The sequence below is a fragment of the Micropterus dolomieu genome, linkage group LG20 (assembly GCF_021292245.1).
Source record: "Micropterus dolomieu isolate WLL.071019.BEF.003 ecotype Adirondacks linkage group LG20, ASM2129224v1, whole genome shotgun sequence".
NCBI lineage: Eukaryota > Metazoa > Chordata > Actinopteri > Centrarchiformes > Centrarchidae > Micropterus > Micropterus dolomieu.
In genome coordinates this window covers 5,175,932-5,200,932 of record NC_060169.1, presented here as the reverse complement: position 1 = coordinate 5,200,932, position 25,001 = coordinate 5,175,932, and the positions used below count along the sequence as shown (strand labels likewise).

The window sequence follows — 25,001 nt, the reverse complement described above, 5'->3', positions numbered from 1 at the left end:
TCCATCCAGGCCACCGTCACCTCCTGCTCTGCTCCGGCTCCGGGCAGCAGCATGGGGCTGGCCAGCCAACAGCCCTCTGAACAAACACACGTATTCCCATCACAGGGAAGCTATTGTTGTGTGTGTGTGTGTGTGAGAGACAGACAGAGCGAGCGATAGCTCTACAGCTCTGTGAGCCCCCTGTCCCACATGGTTTGTGTTTTATGATTATTAATTAGTAATTCATTTGTTGTATTTTTATATTTTATAAATATACTATTACCTCCCTTCCATAGACCCTATAGTTCTCTATGCCCTGCAGAGTCATACAAATAAAACCTCTTGAATTGAGAGCGAGAGAGAGAGCGAGAGAGCGAGAGAGAGAGCGAGAGAGCGAGAGAGAGAGCGAGAGAGCGAGAGAGCGAGAGAGAGAGATTGCGCTAAATAGAGGGACAGAGGGAGTGTGTGTGAGCAAGAGTGTTGCGTGTCTGAAGCAGGATTTGACTCATAGGAGCTTTTGAAGACTGATACTGAGGCAGGTATTTTTAAACCAGAGTTGCTGACAGCCAATCCTAAGCAATGATTTTCAGTACTTAAATTTGACGGTTTTCATGTCAAAACCTTAGAAGTAATGAGTCTGTTGCACAGAACCTTGTCCTTGTCGGAATGAAAAAGTCTTGTAGACAGCAAGAGCATCAAGGGAGGCAAATTACTTAAAACTTAAACTAGACTGGTGTTTCTATTGGCCTGTGAGGCCCACTGAGAGACAATCTGTGAAATCGAGCTACAAGAAGAAACACAAGTGGTCAGACATGGAACCAGAAGTGGGTCCCTATACAGTGACGCATGTTTACACAACAGACAGTTTGGGAAATAATTTTACGGTTTGCCTGTTTTGTCTCCCAAATAAGTTTGGCAAACCTAATTTCAGCAATGTCGCTTTTCCTTGATCTCAGCAATTAACTTGGTGGGTACCATGTTATTATTAACGAACAAATCTACAAAAATAGGTGCTGAGTTGTATTGTAATTAACCGGGATTATTCTTTAAACTGTGAGTTAATAAAAAAAAAAAAACATTACTGACCAAATTAATAAATCAATTAAGTATCCAAAAAGCCCAACAGTGCAGGTGTTCCAATTCTATTCTGGTCTTATTAGGAGAAACCTCCTTCCTACTATCACTACACAACATAATTGGCTGATATTTCAGAAAAACCGAGACTTGGCCTGATATGATTATGACTCTAGCATCACAACACCAGCTTCGTTGCTGAAAGTTCTCGTTTCATTGAGCTGTTGGGTCTTGTGGAGTCTGATCACGCAACATGGTTGTGGAATAACGTGTTATGTCCGTGTGTGTTTAGTGAAATCTGTTAGTATCTGCCCACACATACTTACACTCTCTCAGGAGGTTTCACACATTCCAGCTACCAGCTCACCTGCTGAACTTTGACATCTAACTCAATAATCTTCTCTCTCTTGACTGGGAAATGTATGCAGAGGTTTCAACATCTCAGAGAAGTGCTGCTTTTCATTGCTTATTTATAAAAAAATAAAATGCATCAGAAGCTATGACGCACACCAGGATGCAAAATCACACACATCAATTTCAGCCTGCATATTCAGTTTTTTTCCTTCTGCATTTTTATAGACTTGCTGCTGTTTCTTTGTATCCATGTATGTATTCATATTATATTCACAGCATGCATTTGCTCTTTTGAATGTATCATATTTAAATATGATTCTTATGAGATTTATTATTCTTTATTTTTGTTTTTGATGTTCGTAGTCATCCTCAGGCTGACACTGTCTGCTTTCACAAATAATATCAAGCGTTTCCTCTGGCTACATCAGCATCTCCCTGCTGAACTTTGCACAGAATAATTACGGAAAAGCTTCTTTAATTTGTTGTATGAAAACACCTTTGGGTTATCTTTGCTTGTTCAGAAGACTTTTGTGAATTTGTTTTTATTTAAAAGAGGCCACATTTTTCCAAGGAAGATGTTTCTGGAATAATTAACTGTTGTGTCATATCTTCTATGAATAGACTAACTGTTACTGCAACAGATTACTTGTGCAACAAATGAGCACAGTATGTCTGTGTGCACCCTGGCAGCTTAGACAACCAGTCTTCAGGGCCATTAACGTTCTCTGAAATAAAGATTTGGGCTTTGTTATATTTGGTTGCTTAGAAACTGTAACTGTGAGCTCTCTGTAGTTTTTTTGTCCACCATGTGATCACCTGAATCCTGACCAGCTGACACAGTTGGGGATTTCACTTTCTCTCACACGCACACAAACAGAAATTACCGCTCCCTTTGATCAAACATTTACCAGCCTGATGAATCATTAATAAAACATATCTTGGATCTTTTCCTGCTTACCTGCGTAAAGCTTCACCATCTACAAAAATACTAAAATTCACTTGCTTCAAAAAAAGCAACTATCTATCTACCCACCAGTCTGACAGACAAATGTGACTGTGTGCACTGAAGTTAAGTACCAGGTGTGTTCCGATGAGGTAAAAACCGTGTGGCCGTGTGACGCTGCACTTGAAGGTGAAACAGAATAATAAAGAAAGCTCTATTTTCAGGCCAGTTTAATACACGATCACAGAGTATCAGCAAGGAGCCTGACATGAAGTGGAAGAGCTGTTTCCTCATTTAACATTCCTCAATGGTTGTTGATGTTTCTTTCAGTCTGTTTTTCCTTAGGCCCATTAAACACCTGGTCCTGCTGGTTTCTACCTGTGTGGCTGTCTGTCAGTCTACCTACTTACCTCTCCCTCTCTCTTTTGCAGTGGTAGAAAATAGGCAGACAGGAGAGGACAAACCAGTACAGCATAAAGTGTATTAAGAATACAATTAAACCCAAGAGTCTGTCCAAGCACCTAAATTACATTACCAAGACAGAAACCCTTTCACTAATACAAACAAAGTCTCTTTCACTCCTTCTTTCTCTCTCAATATCCAGTAGAGAAGCAAAGTCTAAAGGACCACATGATTAAATTTGTAAATATATAAATAATGGAGTATTCATACATTTCTGATGTAAATATATGTATAAAGTGTCCAAAATCTCATCTGCTGAGGGCCACGAGAAAATAATAATAAAAGGCTCAGTTCCTCCAACATACAAAAAAACATATCTTTTCTCACTTAGACCATGTGGATCTTGCCATGCAAAACATTTTGGTTTTATTGGTCTGTTTTGAGATATCTGTCACTTCAACCCCCTTACAATCGAGGTGAAATTAATTTAATTTGTCGTAATTACAGCACTGTTGAAATGCCATTTTAAAAAAATCAACAGCAACATCTCTTTCAGGAAACAGTGTCCCGGTGCTCTGGATAATATGCAGAAAATGCTGCCGACTGTTTTTAATTGAACTACCTTTAAATTCTGCACAACTTTGTTGGACCACTCCACAGTATCTGAAGTAAAAAGTAAATTAATCCATTACCAGATTTTAATGCTTTGACGAGACAGCCTGTATATGTTTGTGTGTGTGTCTCTGTGTTTGCGTGGCATCCTGTGTGGTTTTAACAGCTCTGTGTCAAATCAACACCCTCAGTCTGGGCTGAACCCGCACAGACAGACACAAACAAACACATGCACACACACAAAGCCTGACTGGGTGGCAAAGCAATGACCCGACTATGGGGGTTCGTTTAACGAGGATGTGACAGTTGTAAAAACGGCCTCTCACTTCGGCCTGGATAGCCTGCATGCTAATCAGCTAGCTTGAGTGTGAGATGAGAGAGAGGTTTGTTCCACTGATGGAGCTTATTTCCATGTTTATTCATTTAGACGGAGGTTAAGTTAAGTGGTGGTAATTGGCAGCAGCTTTGGGGGTTTGAAAGCAATGAAATAAAGTGCAGTAAAAGTGGGCTCTCAAACTCCTCCACCCCAGCTACTAACTAAACTCTCAAGACCTGAGTGTGTTTGTTTTGACAGTATTACAACACACAAAGCACACATTTGCATAATGACTACGGTTGCACCTGCCCTTAGCACTGCTTGAGTGCCTCAGGTTTTGCTTTAAAGCTGACAAACCTACTGAGATTATAAGCAGCGATCCAAAAATACTCATACACACACAAACTGCAAGATCTGAGCTTATCCATGCAAAATAAAAGCAGATTTTGACAGCCATTATCCAATAAAAAACATCACATTGCTTAAATGCACACTTAAAAATATTTTTTGTTTTCCTTTTGACTGGCAGACACCCCATCTATGAACATGTAGCGCACTAACAGACATATTTTTAGAACCACTTGATTTGTCTCAGAAGCATCCTTGTCTTTAAAAGAAAAATGCTGGTTTGGGTATCTGTGACTGTAGCAGGCTTGTGATTGGCTCAGCCACTTACCTACCTGCCTGCCGACCTGTGCACTCTCTGCCCAAGCACTCATTGTGCATGAAAATTTTTTTGGGGGAGTGGCTTTAGAGGTAGGCCTGAAGAGAGGGGGTGGGTATTTTTTTGGGGTTGGATACTTTATAAATCTAGCAGTCTCTTGCTAGTTTCACCAGCGTTACCTACTCTAGCTTTAAAGGTGCATGGAACAACAGGATGAAGTATAGTAATAAGGATCCATGTGGGTAATGAAAAAGAAAGGTTCAGGCATCAGCTGTGCTTCCACTTCCTCCTCAGTTGTTAACTATGGGTGTGTACCCCCCCGCTTTGAGAGGCTTCAGTAGTCTGGCTGGTGGCCAAAAATAGCCCCCTTCAGCTGGCACACACGGCCCAATTTGAGACCCTTCACATTCAGCGGAGGGCAGCCCTGCCCAGGGCATTGTCGGCTCATTTCCCACAGAGAACACAAAACTATGAAAACACTGAAATCCCACCAGCAGCGTTACAAAGGAAATCCCACTAACATCTCTGCTAAATGTCACTGTAGACAAAATCACATCATAATTGGCTAAAACATTTTCTTTGTCATCAGCGCTGATGCTCCCTGCCTGCCTTTACTCCTGGAGATGAGAGGAATGCTGCCTCCTTTGCAACTGTAATAAGATGAGGCAAAACTGTCTCCAAAACCAAAGCCTGTGATGTTTTCAACTGAGAGCCAACTGCTAGAAGTCTGAGCCAGAGGTTTCACAGATGGCAGCCCGCAAGACCACAAAAGTAAAAATAAATGGACTAACCATTACCATCTACAACTATTCACCAGTGACTTTTGAACCACAGCTCCCAGTGGGGGCAACATGAGTTAGTGAGATGGGACATGAAAGAGGTTTGTTTCTTCTCACACACACACACACACACGTAAATATCACCATGTTCTGTCAAAACAAACACTTACCATCTGAGAACGGCTCTTGGGACAGCCATTGATATCGTCAATCTTCTCATTGGCTGAGGACGGACCGAAAGAGGAGGCAGAGACAGAGAGAGACAAGAGCAGAGAATCAAATCTCTTTTCAGGCGTGTTTAGTTAATGTAATCCTCTGTTTTATTTCCAGTGGCGATCCCTGAGTGTGTGTTTCCCAGACAGTTGCTGGCTGAGTGAGGAGAGCAGAGGTGTTCATGCCGGTGACTGTGACCCCCCCCCCCCCCCCCCCCCCCCCCCCCCCCCCCCCCCCCCCCCCCACTCCCCTCCCACCGAGACATGAAACACTATCTGGTCACAGCAAATGGGAACGGGGCCGCTGGGGGCCCGACCGAGATGCATGTTGTGCTGCTTCTTTTCAAAGGGGGTGTGTGTGTATGGTGTCAAGGATTCCTCCCATCTATTAGAGGCCCAGCCCACAGCAGCTGAGACACGGCCGTCAGCTCACAGCTGACAACTGTGCCAACAGCACGGCCTCCTGCGTCAGGAGGCACGGTTGGGCCCACAGTGCAGCTCCACCTCAGGACCACATATTGCATCACCTACCCTGTGAGAGAATACTCCTCTATCTTCCCAGTGAATGAATATGTAGTCTTTTAATGTGTTCTTGTCATCTGTCTTCTAAAACAGACCTAACTGTAGACGATGGTCTCAATAGACACTCACAACCAGACTTTATAACGGTGGTTCTCAAATCTTTTGGATTGTGACCCCTTAAAACAAAGCTGCATATGTTCACGCTGCATATGTCCACGTATTTTAAGTAGTTCTACCCAAAAAAAGGTTTTCCTTCCACTGAAATATTTTTTATTGATTTTCGTAATAGTGGTTATAAGGTGTGAGTAGTGAAAGGTAAACTATTCAGTTAAAAGATAGAAGAAAAAACTTTAACTGCTTAAAATATATGTTGCTGTACGTTTCTATATACATATATACACTGAACAAAATTATAAACTTTTGTTTTTGCCCCCATTCATCATGAGCTGAACTCAAAGATCTAAGACTTTCTCTATGTACACAAAAAGGCCTCTTTCTCTCAAATATTGCTCACAATTCTGTCAAAATCTGTGTTAGTTAGTGCTCCCCAATACAATGAAACTGCACATTTTCGAGTGGCCTTTTAAAACACGTTTTCTTGACAAAACGTGTTTTGGAGACCAGCCAGCGGGTAACAAAGTTGTTGTCAGCTCTATAGTGTGTGACCCCCTGTCACCGATCAGTCACGTTATGTGAACACCACGACGACTTCAAGACTCCTGTCACAAGATGGCAAGTTGTGTAGTCTGAGCAGCACAGTGATCGGCCAACACTGAAAGTCGTGTAGTCTGCACGAGCCACGGACCTTGCTGAAATTTGTTGCACAGATTACATTCATGTTTGCCTCAAGGGCAGTTTCATAAGAACTTTACAGATGACCTTGATCTGAAGGTTTGCCTCTTCCAAAATGCTGACCTCGAGTGTGAGTTTGTCAAATAGCTGAACAGGTGCGACATCCGGTCCCACTATGGCTGTTCTGACATCAGCGGGCTGCTCAGGTTTCACCAGCGATTGTGCGGTGTGAGGTTTTCCCAATTGACAGGAGGCAGCAGGCAGAAAGGTAAGGGCAGAACTTGTGAATTACTCTGGTTGTTGTTGTTTTAATATGAGAGAAGACCAGCAGTGGTCAGCTGTCTGAATGTACTGGATGAAGTTGATGATGATGTGGCATGTTTTGCCCACAGGAACCTTTTCAGGAATACAGATACCTTTTAAGGGAACTCCAAGGGGTTTTACCGGCATGTTTTATGATAAAAATTACAGTTTTACTTGCTGAGCTCCAAAAAAAGTCTCCTCTCAGGAGGAAGAACTTTTCTTTGACTTTCTGAAGCCACCAAGACAGACTGCTTCAATATAGTTCCATATTCAAGCACATAAATAAACAGAAAACAATCAGCAGATCATTGCTACACTGCAACATGCAAAGTACTTTTTTGTTGAAGCAATTACCTGATTACAAGCAGCCAACATATGATGGCAGGAAGCTGGACCCATTGAGGAATGTTACCGTACAAGAGGAGGAGGCCCTTCAGCACATTTCACATATAGTGTATAAAATTCCTTATGACGCAAACAAGCCTGATCTAACTCTCAAAAAGGAATCACATGCAACAGCAACAGTGTGAGAACAGTGAGACTCTTCTCTGAACAGGATGACACTGAGCAGATCATAGGAAGCATAAATCTGTGTCAGAGACGAGAGGGAAGAGCCGGGAGCACAGGGAAGCAGGGACATGCTGAGTCACCGGTCAGCTGCTCTCAGCCTGCTTCAACCTCAAGGCTGCGGGCAGATTAAATGACAGGCTGAGGATGGCCAGGTGAAATGACAAGACTGATGATGACACAGATGGGTGTGAAGGGGTCAAAAACACAGAGGAACAGCCCACTTTCACAGCCTGCATTAGGTTCATACTTCTGTTGTCACGTGAACCACTGTCTGTTTAACTTATGGTTGAAGGATTACAAACGTTCTTATTCAAATAACAGTCATGAGACACTATCTATATGTAGATATACCTTTTTATTGTTGGTCTAAACCAATAAGAAAAAGGGGACTGTAATTAATATGTAGTGTAGAAGACAACTTACAGGTTGGTTTTCACAGGCTGATATTTTATTTAATTATTTTGTGTTCTTATATAGTAGTACACTGCATTTCTCTCCTGTCAGCAGTTTGTTTAAAGGACATAGTTCTGTTAGTCAGTACCCTTCAGTAATAATGTACACATTATCATACTTCATACTTGTATCATACTTCATTTTGCAGATTTTCGGAATCAAAAGTGCGTTTTCCTTACCTACGACCTGTATGATCTCAGCCAGCAGCACTCCGTCTGTGACGTCTGTTTGCAGGTCCTTGATCAGACGCTTGTGCCCTGACTTGGAAAGGTAGTGGTTGGCCCAGTCTGTGTAGATCTGCGGTCAGACACAAACACAACAACGGCGTTCAGTTATGAGCCGACAAAAATAAAATCCATTCCAAAATACAGGCAACCCCGTCAGGTGGCCCACGTGTTTCAAACTCCATAAACACTTGAAAACTACAAAAGGTATAAACGCTTGAAGCAAATTTACGACTAATAAAATAACAACATGGTTGAATGGGAGCAGAGTAGCCCTCTTTCTTTTGTTGGGGCTCCGATCTGGCATATATCCGCGTGGTATTCAAATTGGGGCCATTGTGCTCAGCCAGGGCATTCATCTCGAAGCGCACGGCGGCTGTTTTCAATGGGCCATGCTGACATCACTCTCTGGGGACAGAAAAGACCCTTCACTGCCTGGGGGGAGGAAAGGAGGGGGGCAGAGCAAGCATCTGAATAATCTGAATAGCTTCCTTCATAATTAGTCACCAAACTCTTTCTCTTGACGCTCTCCCATCAAGGGAAGTGAGTTTCTATTTCTGGTGAGATAAAAAAAGACCCACATAGGTTGTTGAAAAGTTGCACACAACATTATTCCTAAAAAAAGAAGAAGTTACTTTTGAGAACCTGAGACCTCATGAATCTACCTCGATTTGCAGCATTGTTCGGCTTGTCTGTAAAGTGCAGAGGCTCTGTTTAACAAGTGTAACTTCAGAGCAGTTTTTCCCCCACAGGGATCTGAAACATGTGCGACAGCTCGGCTAAATTAAGACACCTCTCCCTCTACGTCTCACTCTCGTTTCACACAAACCCAAAAACTGTTAGACCAGTGTGGTGAAAAAGATGACAGAGGAGAGACAATCAGTATGTTTAAGTACACGTAGGATAAGTTTGCTTTCAAAACTTTTTGGGAGATAGGCTTTCTGCCTTCCTTTTTTCCTAACCCTAACCAATTAGTTTTAGTGCCTATACCTAACCAAGTAGTACGTCTGGCAGAAAACCCTGAGGACAAACTTCTCCCATGTGCAGTTTAAGTAACCGGGTCAGCTTTCTGCAGTAATCTGATTTTTTTCAGTTTCACATAAACAAGAAATCTGATTTCCACTGCTCATGGAGAAACCAGATTTCTTAGCTATGCACATTTATTACCAGGTTTCTGGCTTTTTGCATTAACACACAGGCATGAAAGGAAAGTATTGCTGTGACAACAGTGCAGCAGCATTAAACAAATACTCATTACTATAATAATAATAATCTTTATTTGTAGAGCATTTTTCAAAAACAAGTTACAAAGTGCTTTAACAAGTGTAAAGACAATAATACTATATATAGTTATGCATTCTTACTGTATATTCAAAATAATTAAATCCACAGGCAGAGTGAAACTGAAAGTGGGGGCGTTTCATACGGACGCTTAAGGGTACCTTTAGCGTAAAATCCTTACGCTTTGTCACGCTGTCTGAAAGCGTCAGTTGTGACGCATTGAGGTTAGAATGTGTTTCCATCAGCTGATTTTGAGCCAATAAACCAGGCTACGGCAAGCGTTGTTACGTTGACGTTACACATGGCTGTAATAAACAAGACGTATGGGTTCCAAACCAGACACAAAACCAGTCGCATGAACCTGATGGCCACTGATCTGAGAAAAATGGAGAGTTCCTCAGAAATGTGTTTCAAGCGGTATGTTGCTACCAGCCATGGCTCCCCACGTTATGGGAATATCCGATGTCATGCCGAGTTTTGCATGCCTGCCGAGTATTACATGCACCTCCAAATACTGCTTTTAAGCGCTAATATCCTTGGTGGGGTTCGTGATAAATGATTCTATTTATTTTATGAACGTTTAGAGTCGTTAATATTTTGTTACACTCAGTAGAAGTAGCGTTCATTGAGATTCAGCAAAAATTCGCGGTGATAACCCCGTTTGATCAGCGTGCAAAGTAAAGTATCTAAAAAGGACCTTTAAGAGGTGAATGCATAATTCGGCAGAACAGATGATGAAGACTACCTGCCGGGATTTGCATCCACCTTTTTTCTCAACATAAATGAGCGTTACCAGCTGCCACGTGCAGGAAATTCTCGCAGGTATGCAGAGCTCTGCACAAACGGGCAAGAGGCCGACAGCAGAAACAGCTGATAAGACGTGAGTTACAAGTTCGCTACGTCAGAACTTATTCAGGAAAAGTGTTTCCATCTCCTATTTAGCGCATTTACTCTTTTTGGACAAAGGCAAAAACCACCTCAAGCTAACGTAAAATACGTTTTTTGCGAAATTAAGGATTTTTTCCCCGAATTTTGCAGTTTCCATCAACCTTTTTCTAATATAAATGCGCATTAAAAAACGTTGATGGAAACATGGCTTATGTCTGTTTCGATAGGTTAAGGGAAAATACTGACCACTCACTTACAATACTTAAAATATATTAGCTATGGCTCCAAAATAAGGTCAAGGGTAGGGGAAAATTCAAATGACTGATTTGCTGCATGTATACACACATTTTACAGTGACCAGCAGTTACCACATTGCCACCATATTTTGTATAAATGAATTTTCCCCCAGAAACCTGGTATCTAAGGTGCATGTAAACTTTCTCAAGAATTTAAGCCTTTCTCGCACTATAGTGAAACTCAAATGCATGAACTAGTTCCGAATGAGTGTGCAGCATTATTAAGGTCAAACCTTGGCACAAACATGGACTCACAACATGCACGAGGAGGAGTGTGACATGGTTGTGACCCTTGTTTTTTATCTTTGCACTGTAAAAAGACCAGGAGCTTTTCTGCCATGCTACTCATCGGAAGAATCACTGCTCTAACAATGGCTCACAACAGGTGTTAGCACTTTAAAAGACTCACACACACACAGACCACACACACTACTGCGTTTTCATTTTAAAATGGAGAACTTTTGCTACATATGCACCTCCCGTCCAGACTAAAACAGCGAAAACGAAGAACTAAAACTAGGGAAGTTTGAAAATGCTGCCAACCCTGTTTTTCGTTTTGAAACTTTAGTGAAGATGGGCAAAAACGGAGGACTTAAGAAATGATGACGCAGACGCTCAGCTCTCTGATTGGGTCACGCAAATTAGAAACAGGATGCTACTGTAGCTACTTTTAACAGGGCATTTTTATTAAAATATTTTGTACTGTGCAAATAACACTTATAGCCTACACTTGTACTGTGTATGTCACCATATTTACTTTGTGACGACTCCCAGACTGCTTTCCGCCGCCACAGCCACTTTTAACTTCCGTGTTACATTCACTAACAGTCCCAGCTCGTTTGTAGTCCATTCAAAATAAAATCTGGTGTGGTTCTTCGTCTGTAGTACTTTATGTTTTCGCCAAATGTTATTGTAACTACGGAATAGACCATCTGCTTCATGTTTACACCGGCATGCCCAGTGTACATGAACGGCCACTAGATGTGCTTTTTCAGTTGTTTTAGTATAGACAGATCAACTTTGATACGCACCTAAAACGCTGGTGTGGACGGAGATATGGAGTAGTGTAGATGGGCCCGCCCATACATACACATGTATTCACGCACAAGCTCAGATGCAAAAGGTTTATGAGAGTACACGACCACACATTAAACACAAAGAGCCTTGGAGCAAAGTTTAAAATCACAGAGGCTGCATACCCAAACACAAATGCATGGTTATAAAAAGACTATTGAGTGACACACAGAGCTAAAAAAGCCTTCAAGCGGTAGGATTAGGCTCTATGCTTTCAATTCACACTGTCAGCTGGTCATGGAGAAAAGGAAGTGCAATGTTCAGGAGCTTTTGTGTTTGTGTGTGTGTGTAAGCTTTCTTTGAAGTAGTTTCGGGCAGGTAAATTGAGGGGTTGGAGCGTAATTAAAATCAAGGTGAAATGGGTAGCTGTCAGTCACAGAGCTAGAAATCACATGGGAGTCGAACAGCCTGAGGGCATGCGGGGGGCCATGGGGAGGTTGTGAGAGGAAAGAATTGGGGAAGTGCGCAAGTCACAACAGGCTGCTATTAAGTCCTGAAAATGAAACTTTTCAAAACACATTTTGTGTCTCTGATGTCTTCCTCTCAGCCAAAACATTGGGTCCAAATTAAATGTGATATTAGGTATTAGGTATAAGTTAAATTTTGAACAGGAAACATGAAGAGGTGACACATTTTAGCACTGTGATCTAGAGAGACATTGTACATTGGCCAGAGCCATTTTGAAAAAGAGATTACAATTTCAAATTTCTTAAAAGTACACAAATCAATATTTATTTATTTTATATAAAGTATAACTACTATGAAAGGCCTCACTTGTATTAGAACTTCACAGAATCATAACCTACTCTGCTGCTCTGCTGAGCTTCAGCTTCTTTTAGCTCACCGTTTTGGTTTTATGACAGATCTACTCTACGGTCAGTTGTCACAACGTCATTTCCACCTTCAGCAGGTGGCCAAACAGTAGACACACTTAAAATAGCAAGAAGATACATATCTACATCATTTTGTGACAGAACTTTCACACTTTCATTCATAAATTCACCCCATCTGTGTTGCGAAGCTCTGACTTTTGGGGCTTCCGTGGCCTGTGACCGGGATCTGACGTCACTTACCAAGAAACAACAACACAGTTGCCTGATGGTCAATCAGTTTAAAAATGAACTAATGTGAATAACTAAGGGAGATAAGAAACAAAACCAAACTACACTCAACGTATTTTCTTATGTCTGCCCCTGAAGCTCGATGTATTAGTGAAAGCAGTGGTGCTTATGGGGTGTCGCTCTGGGACGCGTCGCTCTGTGATGGGTCGCTCGGGGATGGGTGACGCTGGGAGGGAAAAATGACAATATACTGACTACAATAAACTAGACTTCACCACTGGCTAAATGTGTAAATAGGAAACTGTTAGATAATGTTAGCCATGACAACCTTATCAGGTTAAGGTGAAAAGCAGGCATCTGATCTGAGAGGTCTTTTAATAAGCTGTATGGTTAGTCATATTGACTTAATGTGTATCACATCACACATCTACAGCAGAGTCTCTACATCTGAGGGAACCACTGCATATTGAATAGGACATTTAATCAAACTCTCCAGGGTTTTAAACGACTGGTGAATTGATCCTGTCATTATATCAGAAATTGAATTAATTGAATGGATAAGAGGGTGAGGTACAGGCTAAGTGGTCGACATTATTACCTCCCAGGACAGTCCATGCAAAGTAAGAAGGAAGCAGGTTTAATTTCAGGCCATTTCTGTGTAGGTTTGGCTATTGAATGTCAATGATTTTATTGTACCAAATGAAATGTGTGCAACAGAGTTTCAAAACCTGGTCAGATTCTTATTCTTAATTTATTTATTCTGTGATCAGATGTTTCCTGATCTAAATCAGAAACCATTGGTAAATTTAGATTGTATTAATTAAATTAAGCACCGCTGATAATGCTAAATGGAAAAGGCTTTGGTACAAAAACAAATACTGCATTGGATAAAAACCTATGTTTCAGATTGCCACCGGTTTTGTAAAAAGGTTACAGCGATAAAAAATGTCCTGGTATATTTCTGTGTGAGGTTTCCTACAGTGCTTAACAGGATACAAAAACAACATGCGCAACAAGGCATACAATTATAATCTTAAACTCCAGGACCAACTGACATGTATACAGTATGTGAACACTGAGGGACTGAGTGATCCATATCAACGAGCCTGATGTGCCATGTTCAACAAATACATTTCCCAAGGCGGAAAATCCCTCCATCACTAGAAACTCCCAGCAATCCTGACTCTCTCCTTGTGGGATTGAGGGTCTTTTTTTGGGAGCTGTAAATTGGTGCCAGTGTCAGGGACATCCCCATCACCAGAGAAAGCAACATGACACTGACTCATTCACACTGTCACAGCCTTATGGAAAATGTCATATGTGGCCTATTGAGGCTGTTAACTAATTCCAAAACCAGGAGGGTCATCTTCATGAACAAAATCTATGTGCGAGTTGCATCCTTTTCATTTTAACACCGACCATGAACAGTGCAGTCAGAAAGTATTTGGATAGTTACACACTTTCTATTGTTTTTGCTCTGAACATAAGGATTTGGAATGAAATAATGATAGAATTAAGATTAAAGTGCTGACTTACAGCTTGAATTAGAGGATGTTCACTTTGAAAAGTTTTTAGTTTGTGCGGACTCCAGGAAGGCTAGCAAATATTTTGTGAAAACTAATGGGGATCCAAATATAAGAATAAATACCCTACAGTGGCCTAAACACTGTACACACATTTAATCAAACACAAGCCCCTGTAAATAACTAACCATGATTTGTCAATTCAGCAAGCACGTATTTCATGAAAGGCTGAACCCATGTGCATGTTCACATAATAATGTCCAAATTAAGCCTTCAAAAATGACAGAGTCAGTTCTTCAAAGCCTGTGACAAGCAATGATGAGTCACTAATTTAGACAGCTGTGCCTTTTTTTCCACGCACTAACAAACAAAGCTGCTCCACATCCAGCATCCCTGCTGCCCCAGCTTGCTGAGTCACCAGGCTGGTGTGCGATGCCTACAGAAGGGCATGATGCATACAGGCCATCCCCGCAGTGCAGGGTCAGCCTGGGTGGAGAGAGGGTGAGGGCGGCCAGGGCATCACACTGGGAGAGTGCCCTTGATTTGAAGGGGACTTTATGATTAGGCAAGAGTGAAAAGTGAGTTTTCTGTTTTGGCCGGATGGCTCAGCTGCAGGTGCAGAGGGGTAGGAATAGCAAATGTCACGACATATCATGACGGAGGCAGATTGTACCATAGGAGGATCTAAGCAGATGTGCTTTTGTACTCCTTGCGGTTATGTGTGTGTTTTTGTGTTTATTGTCACATTCCTTTGCTCTTTCGTGTCTGTTGTTTGCACTGACTTGATAACCTGCTTGCTAAGCAAACACTGCACTCATGTTGATTTACACACTTGCATCATTACTGTTGGGTGAAACATTTTAAACGTAAAGAAAAATCACATTAGTTTTTAGGTTAGTGTCAATGTTAATGTTTTCTCATTTTAACTCTCACTACAACATATTACATATTTAATGACCAACAGGACATTAAAGATTAATGTTTTAATATCACTATAAATTAAAAATAGTCTTGAAACTTTTGGTTTCGGGGAAGTCTCTTCAAATTTAGTCTATAATAATGAAAATCACAAAAACAGGAGACTCATTTTTCCTGTGACAAGAGCAAATATATTAAATATGTTGCACACCACAATGTGTCTGTGTGATTTTAGATGGATGATGATGTGAGGGATTTTCTATTTATCCAGTGGGCATTTTAGACTCATAACTGGGAGGATTGTGAATTTTCTCAGCCTGTTTTGGACTATTTAGTCTTTCCACTGAAGTTCAAGTAGGAAAATCAGGAACCAGCAGCTACATTGTACACATTTTCATATGACAACAATAACATACCTCAGGTCTGTTCGTCGACACACTGTTCTCACATACGTTGACGGCGCAGTTCTTTCCAGTAACAAATATGTTGATAATTTCAAGACTATTAGCCTTATTACTTTCAGGGTTCAGTAAACAACCTAAAAGGCGCTGCACTTAACACGCCATTGTGAACTAATCTACCAACATGAGCAAGAACTATAAAGAGAACACAGCAGGACCAAAGCTGCTATAAAGTGCTATCTCTCACGAGAAGCTTTCATAGGGAGCCAGGACTTAAACAGCTCTCATTATAATTCAGGTAATGGCACTGAACCGAGTGCTGAGTCTACAAAAGGCATGTTTTCTGATAACAGTGCTTTCTTCTACCTTTTCAAAGAAAACCAACCTTTTAACATCAAGCACAGAGCCAGCTAAGATGAAGGCTTCTTTCACTGACCATGTTTAGGACATCCAGGGGTTTATGAGGTAGAACCAAATCCCAACAGTAAGCTTTCATTCATTTGTTCAACTAACAGTGTCTCTTACCTGCCTCTGTCGGGGGGCTTTTAAAATAATTATCTGTTGCTCCTGGAGATCTGGCTCTAACCCTGACATTTCTATTTCAAGCTGACCCTTTCTCTTAAGTCTCTCCCTTTTAACTCTCCCTCAGTCCCCTCAGTTAATACCTGTGGTACATATAAAAACATAATCTTCACTGTGAATTCTGCTGTACAGTTTCAAAATTAACAAATTCCTGCCCAGTAAAATTATTTTTAGTTCATCAACAAGGGGATAGCCTAAGCAAAAATGCACTCATGCTACCCTAAATCCTTCACTACATTGATCCCTCCCATTACTCTCTGGTTTCTTACCACTTTGTAGTTTTCGCAGGAGAAGCGGCTGTAGGTCCTGGTCGGCACCTTAAGGCTGCCATACCTCGCCATGGGGGCCTGTCACCTTGATAAAGACAACTAAGTTGGTACAGCAATCAACTGGAGGTCCATAAACTTCCAGAAGACTAAAGGACATGCGCACTCTGTCATAAAGGCGAGGTGGAGCGGGTAAATATAGCCACGCTGTTTGATGACTCTCCTGTTCAGCTTACATCTCTGGAACAGCTCTGTGTACCTTTCTGGCTTGTCGTCTGTATGAAGAAGACATGCTTTACTCCGCTTTTTATAAACTTCTCTCTAACCTCTCTCTCTCTCTCTCTCCCTTCAGACTGCTTCACAGTGACAACTCAGACATCCTGACACTGTTTTAACCCCTCTCTCCCTCTGGGTGCCATTCACTCTGAGTCAGACAACCTGACTCAGTTCCCTTTTCTGCTACTGGTAGAGAGGTAGACCAGCAACATAAAAGTCAGAAATGGAACCTTTTATATTTATATTAACTTGGGGGAACTCTATTCTTTAGCAAATGTGATTAAATCTCAGGTAAATTTCTTGATGGTTGGAATAAAGCATATGTTATAGCCAATTTTGATGTATGTTATATGTTGTGTGGTATAGTGGTAAGTTGTATAGGGGTTACACTCTTCCACATCTGGGGAAGCCGCCACACAGTTTTTCAACCGTGCTTGCGTGCATATGTGTATGTTTGTGATGGATTTTGTCATGTCCTAGCGTTTGCATCGTGTTTACTGTTTTTCGCATACGTACGAGCTCAATTTACATCCGTAATGCAAGCAGCAGTGTTTTGTAAGTCATTTTATTCTGCATAAAATAAAGTGTTAACCGCATGCCATGGCAGATGGGAGTTTTTGCACCATTACGCGTTGGAGACCACTTCAAATTCCCTCAAGTGGCTTTCTTTTTTGTGGTACGATCGCCATTACAGCACATAAAGCAGAAAAGAGATGTGGGTGTCACACAGTGTCACAGACATTTCAGCCACCAAATAGTGCTCAGTGATAACTAGATGTTTTAGCAATCTGTGTTTCGTCCAAAGTAGGATAGTAGAAGGTGTGTGTAAAGATTCAAAAAAGCACTCAACTCCTAATTTGAATTATCTATTAATTGGAAAGCTGTCAGATCCTTTTGGGGGTCTGTATGGCCTTGTTCCACAGAATTATATGCTTTATGTTTGATCACGTTTCCACTGTAGCCCCGCAATAGGGGATAACTGCTCTGACTAGCAATATTGTCTACCTGTTAGGTAGCATGGGCAACCAGTTATGGTACAACCTATTATGGTACTCCCTCAACCAAGCCGTGTCCTTGTGCTACACTGGTTCAATATAATATGTGGTCATCTAGGCAACTAGATAGAAAGCACATATTTTAAGAGTCTTCTAATGCACAAGGTGCCCCACAGCTCATAGTCAGCCCATGTGTCAGAGACAGATGGTGTAAATGTGATGGATGTCTCTCTTCGATGTGAAAGAGCCCCTAACGCTGACTGACAAAACACTTTAGAGTCTTCTTCCTCTGACACACCAGGTGCTGTACATTACACCAGGCGCCCACACACACACACACTGACAAACATGAAACATAAGTTCACATGAGAGGTGTCAGATCTCCCTTGCAGGGTTGGACTACTGTTTGAATTGTCTTATGTCATCTGGTGATTTAACTTTAACCAGCAAAGTAATGTGCTAACATCTCCAATGTCCTGCTCCATTTTCATACCCTGAGATAAATTCACACCTAAGCTGCCCAGAACAAGCCCACACGTCAACTTGAGCTACTCAGGGGGGTATCTGAGTGCATTTTCCCCCAAAATGAAGGTGCCATCACTACCAGTGTTGTAGTTCCCAAGGTGAAGGGTGACCTCTATATCAACCCACTGGTGTTAAGTGCAGACAATCAAGTTTGAGAACACATGTTCTTGTCGCCGACCCCTCCTGCTGCCCGATCATGCTGAGTCTCATCAATAAGGACTCTGCAAACCTCTATGCTGCTGCAGGCTGAGGGGCGACATGTGGCAGCACATCCCCTTGGACCCAGTCTGGGCTGGCTAGCAGATGGCTGGTGGGAGAATGATGACTGATGGATATACTGACACAATAATCAAACAGAAGGATGCAAGTAGGGGAAGAAGAGGTGGAAAGGTGGAGTCTCCAACTTATCCCAGTGTGTGTTAATTTCTCTTTCACACCTAACATGTAGAGTGAAAAAAGACACTAGTTGTGAGTGCAGGAACCCACCGCAGAATAAACAAGTTATCACTGGATGAAGGGAATCATCATCTGCACAGCTCTCAGTGAACACTAGCAGACACAGACAGATGGCTTCTGAGAAATCAGTGTCCCTGGTCTGTATGATGGACTGCAGTCTGCTCTGCCAGCTGCTGTGATGCTTTATACAGGACACAATGATTCCAGCCCTGTGCTCCAACATGGATACTTGACCACAAACTGGACTGAGGCATCCTGGTGGTTCAGTTAGTTGAATTGCATGCATGTCATCTCACCTCTCTCCTAATCTTTCCAACAGTACAGTCTGATAAAGGGGCAAAAAGCCCCCCAAATAACTTCATGGTTAAATAAAATGGTTTGAGACATCTACTTTAAAGTGCTAGGTTTAAGGATGCCATTGTTTACCCACACCTTAATGGCCCAGGCTACTATTTGCTTCATCACTTAACTCAACCTGCCTATACTTGGGACAGGTCTTCGTTTGGCGAATGAAGTTAGCAGACACGGAGCAATGGACTTCACATGACAATATTTACTTTAAAAAAGTTTTGATTCTTTTGATCAGCAGACTCTTATGGACTAAAGGAACATAAATAATTGAGGAATAAACACGTGAGGAGTCACCACTTTTTTTGTGTCTCTTGTTTACCATGCCGTCTGATTGAATTATACTTTGGTGTTTGTGGTTTCAGTAAAATGAACTGAACGATGGAGTGTGTGGAGAATCTAACCGATCTAACGATGTGTAGCAACACTACTTTCTCCTTTCTCACCACTGTAGCTGTAGCTACTTCTTCTCCTTCTTTGCCCCCAGCAGGATGCACCATGGATGTTGTTTGGTCTGAGGGGCCCCCCTTCTCTGCTGTCACACAGGCCTCTTAAGTGGTTTTGGCCCGCAGAAAGCTGAAACAGGCCACTCTAAATGAGCCCTCATGTCTCTGCTTGCTCTCTATTTGGCACATGAAAGACGTGGCTTTGTGAGGCATGGAGGCCATACCAGGCACATGGTAGACAAAACGTCTTAGCCAGAACTTATGGGAAACAGAGTCATCCTCCAGAAAGCCAAGAGAATGTGTGTACATGTGTGGTCATCTGTACATGTGAAACCTGATTTGACAATGAAACTGATTTGAAAATCACTGCTGGTGGATGGAAAACCTATTCTGAGGTTAATTCAGAATATGATAATCTTGAATTGACAATACTAGACTTCTAAATCCCCTAAATTGATGTTTTGCTTGCTGATATATTTGGTATAGTTGAAATGGCACAGCAGTGTCTGCCATGCAACATCTGATCAGGACAAATCCCAAGACATGCAGCCTGTTGCACATGAGGGCACAGCAGCCCAGCAAGTGTTATTAAAGAGGTCTTAGCTTGGAAGTAGTACTGTATGAGTGAACACAACATATGCAATGATAGAACTGATTTCCCTGCAGAAAACAATTCTCAGGCAGCGGTCTCTTGGTCCAGGAGCAGTACAATAGTAGTGAAGGTCTGCACACAAAACTGAGATCTATACACAAGTGCAACTGTGCGCATCACTTGCATTAACTGTAGTGTAATGTCCTTAAGTCTCCTCTCCCTGCACAGAGGAGAGTTGTTGTGTATTGTAATGGCAGTGGGCAGGAATGACTTTCTGATATAGCAGACTTTACCCATAATGCAGCGTCTTATTTAGTTCCAAACTCCAAAACTCTACAATATAATTGCTTTTAATTTCTTTAAAATGTTGGGGAATGCTGTTGCCTAGTAATTAAATACACATCCTGAATTCTGCATGCCAAAGGATGGCATCCCCTTTATTTGGTCAAAGTTCAGGTGCACTAAAGTTAAGGCGAGGCAAGTTTATTTGTATAGCACATTTTCAACAACAAGGTAATTCAAAGTGCTTTACATAAAACATAAAAGCAACAGGGAAATATAAAAAAAAGCTTTTTAAAAAGTTAAATAGAAAATAGGTCCTGGGGAATCCTGGGTTTGACTCCAGCTCAAGACCTTGGCCGCATTTTAAGTGTGAACATTTTCTTCACTGTGGGCAATCAAAATGTATTAAATGTCAATAGGTTAATCACTTTTTAAAAAAAGCAACATTCAATTGCACAAAAATAACTAAAATGTTGTCTGAATAAATTTTAATCCCACTCACTGGACAAGAGATTTAAAAACTCTTAATCAAGGCAGGTAGCTGAACTCAACTTTCGTCAGATGTCCACCTGGATGTTCAGATGAACCTTTACAGATTACAAAGGCTTTGTTTAGACAATGAGGACTTCAAAGGAATAACTCAAAACAAATGAGCAGTTAACAGCATTCTGTGGCTATACTCTGTGCACAAGTGAGAATCTGTCAAGGCTACACACATGATGCACAACATGACAAATACAGAATATACCTTAACTAAATTACCGTTCCATTCATTATTTTCTGCTCTGTGTATAGTGGCATGTCTCTGACCAGAATTAATCATAAATCTAAATGTATGATTTATGCTGCATAGGTCATATGTTGACATAAGAACTGACAATCAAATAATCAATAGACCTGTAATAGAACAGAGAGGATTATGGACATCGACTTCACTTCATAATAAAAAGGAAGGTCATTTTAATTTCTGGAAGTGTGAGCACATATTCAAGTAGGTATTCCTATTATCCCTTTGTGTGTGTGTGTGTGTGTGTGTGTGTGTGTGTGTGTGTGTGTGTGTGTGTGTGTGTAGGTGTGTGTGTGTGTGTGTGAGTGAGAGAGAGAATGACAAACACACATGTTGACCCTGTGGCCCACCGGCCTCCTGTCAGTCATGCTGTGTGGAGGTTAGCGGTGTGTAATTAAACTAGCTCTGTTATCGTCTCATCTCTAGACTCTGGTAATAACCTCCTCTGCTTCCATCTCCCCTTCCTCTGTGGGCCCACAACAGATCCAGATAAGGACCAGTGGCTAAAAGAAACAGAGGGATACAGAAAAAGACAGGGCAAACCGAAAGAGAGAGAGAGAGAGCGAGAGAGAGAGTCTCATCACCTGGGTTGTTTGTAAACTCAACAGGGTGCTGATTACACAAAATAACTTTTATAAAATCTGCTGCTACCCACTTTTATCACATTATTGCAAAGATTTTTTCTCGTTTGTTTGCACCACATGACTTATCTGCCCCAGACACACCCTGTATTTTATCTCAGTGTCCCAGATCCTGTTGAATATTTACCATCTCTGGCATTATACTTACATCACACCAAATAGTGGGCCACAAAGCAGAACCAAAGCCTGTCTTACAAATACTTGAAAGGAGAATACACACACACACACACAATGTGCTACCAAACTCTTGTTCCATTCTAAACCTATTTTTACTTTCGATGCAGACATCAAAGTGAAGCTAGCATCAGGTGAGGGGGAAACCAAGATTCACGCCTTCAGCACTTTCCTCTGATATTAAAACGACCCACCACTAATCCATTGCGTGCCTGCAATCCAACACTACAGCTACTGTAAGGCTGTGGGCTGATTAGACAAGCATTTTCACCAATACATAACACACAGTGGAAAAAATAATCTAAGTGAGACATGTCCTTAAGCTGCAGCATCAATAAAGAAAGACAGTAAAAAGAGGACATTTTATAGATAAAAGGACTGTCGACAAAAATAAAAAGCCTATAGGGCTGTGATTTTATATTTTATGTGCATGGAAAAGAACTGAAACTGGCCCCTGGTGTTTGACCTTTGAGATGAGTGTTCAGCCTACCAGTTTCATGGTGATATTCTTCTGCTCCCAGCGGCACAGCATCAAACTCATCTTGCTTCTTGTAGCTTCCTTCCTCAGAGACACCTGCCTCACATTGGGGAGGACTTTTGGTTGGCCAGCCAGGCCCAAATATAAGCCATCAGAACCAGGTCTAGACCAAACTGGACCCAACAGAGCTGCAGCAAAACACAGAAATCCACAGAGAAAAAAAGAATCCAAGGAGGAGCCTGCAGGTTTGAGAAAGATGTCTTGAATGAGTGCACCATGTAGATCCAGAAAAAAAAATGGTAAAGCTGCTGCTTGCTCGAGTCCCAGCAGGTCTCTGTATGCCTGAGGGGGGGGGGGAGCTCAGCGCCTCCAGCTTCTCTCCACCCACTGTGGGACACAGAGGAGGGAAAAATAAACGCAGGAGGCGAAAGGCAAGAGGAGCTCCACGGCCTCTGCTGCTGCTCTGAGAGGCAGCCAAACCAAACGCGCTGAGTGGAGAAGGAGGAGTGGATCCCCCACTGCCCTCCTCTCTTCACCCACGGCAACACATTGTGCTATTGCTCTTCAATGGACCATTGGTCATATGGGGAGGAGAAAGAAAGAGAAACGGACAGACCTTTTAACCTTCTACCACCCCTCCCCCGATAGTCGACCCCCTCCATGACAGAAAAGTGAGGAAAAAGGCCAAAAAAGGGATGATCAGTGAACCCACGATAACAGTGGAGAGACTAAATAGTGGGAAGTGTAGAGCTCAGAGGCCAAACCACGCAGAACTCAACGCTAACCGACTCTTTTCTATTTATTATTTCTTTAACCAGCTACTCTGCTGTCTGTTAAAAAAAGCCCAGTTTTATTTTCCCCAACCAGAGACGGAGCAGTCCGGTCTCTGATCAGCCGTCACCCACATCACATTGTAGCAGCTGCATGTGTGTATTTATGTGCATGTGTACAGTGGGTTCATAACCTAAGCCTTTATATACGTGTGAGTGTGTGTGTAAGAGAGTCCACAGCACAGGATGCCCTACGTTTGAGCGCGTTCCAACGCCCCGTCCACACACACACACACACACACACACACACCCCACCACCGACCACAAATTACAAGCTGAATTTAAATTTTGGGAAAGGCCCAAGATTTACAGAAAGTTCCCACAGTAGCCCTGATCACTTCCAGCAGGCTGAACAAAAATGCTTTAAGCTTCACGAAACAACAACAATAATACTGAAGACATGTCGACAGTATAAAGTAATGACCTGTGATATTTTCACAGAAATAAATGTCTGTTTTGCTTATCTACTGTCAGATACTAAAAAACAACAGTGATGCAACTTTTGGCAGGTTCATGGCAGCTTGAAAATTAATTTATGTACTCAGATGGGTAAAACACACTCTCTCTAGGCTGAGATTGGCTAGCTGCTTTGCTACGGTGCAAAATAGAGGAAAAAGAAAAAATAAACTTTTAAAACTTTTTCAACGCAGTTGAGGTGCATTTCACCGACAAATCTCTGCATATACAGTTACTCCACCACAAATATAAAACCTTGGCGTGGTGCTAGTTGAACCATCGATTTCTGTACAAAACTCAGTCCATGTAGTAGATGTTATGGGATGGGTGAAAACTTGGACCTGCTGGTGGTGTTAGATGAAAAGTCAAGGGATCACCGAAGACAGTAAGCTTTGTCCTCTCTGCACCAAATGGCATAGAATTCAACCCAATAGCTGTGGAGAAATTTCACGAAAAAAAGACAAAAATGTCAACCTATGGTGGCACTACGGGAAAACTCAAAGGATAATCAAAGTCAGTTGGATTCATCCTCTGTGGACTATGAATACCTGTACAAAATATTATGGCAACCCATCCCGTAGTTGTTGAAATATTATAGTCTGGACCAATCCCAATGCCATCCCTGAACAAAACTGCATCTATGAGCAATAAACACCAAAGAGGATTTTGGAAGGTTACCATTACAGTACTGGAAATCAAACTTTTCCTTTTATACAGCAACTAATACTTCAGTACGATTTCTATACTGTACAGTATTTCATCAAACTAACAAACCACAAAAGGAAACCCATCTACTCAGTCTACCACACCACTGAAGCATCAGTCCCCCTTGCGCCTAACCAGCATTGATTTAATGACATTCTGGCTCTACAAGAAGAAAATATGTCAGCATTTAGTGCTTGTATTTAACAGTTTTAGTACAGGCCTTCAACAAGCTCATTAAGTACAGCCGCAGTGAATGGGCTGAGTACGGTTCCTTTCACAGTCCCAGATAAACCTCAGTGTGTCAGGGACAATAGGGGGATAACCCCATCAGGGAGGGCCCTTTGTTTTGGGGGACCCCCACCTCAGAGCTCTCGAGGCTGGGGAGGAAGATTGGGGTGATGGCGGTGGGTTGGGTGGGGGGTTGGGATGGCCCTGCAGTCTGGCTGTTCTGTTCTGGCTGAGGGGTGGGGGTGAGGGACATATGGACTTGCCAGGGGTAAAGAGACATGCACAAAAGCAAA

The 25,001-nt window shown here is 42.0% G+C and overlaps 1 protein-coding gene and 1 long non-coding RNA gene across 2 annotated transcripts in view; one reads left to right on the top strand and one right to left on the bottom strand.

The window, feature by feature from the left end:
• nav2a (neuron navigator 2a) overlaps window positions 1–25,001 on the bottom strand; it is a 110,105-nt gene that overhangs the window by 74,151 nt on the left and 10,953 nt on the right. Inside the window, exons 2-3 of the mRNA XM_046031909.1 lie at window positions 8,155–8,272; window positions 5,294–5,346 (exon numbers count right to left, since the gene is read on the bottom strand). Coding sequence (XP_045887865.1) covers window positions 5,294–5,346; window positions 8,155–8,272 — 171 coding nt within the window. The remainder of the gene's footprint in view (window positions 1–5,293; window positions 5,347–8,154; window positions 8,273–25,001) is intronic.
• On the top strand, window positions 10,190–17,028 carry LOC123958529. The gene is made up of 3 exons (XR_006822096.1): window positions 10,190–10,360; window positions 16,503–16,681; window positions 16,842–17,028. It is a non-coding gene; the product is annotated as an uncharacterized LOC123958529 (long non-coding RNA).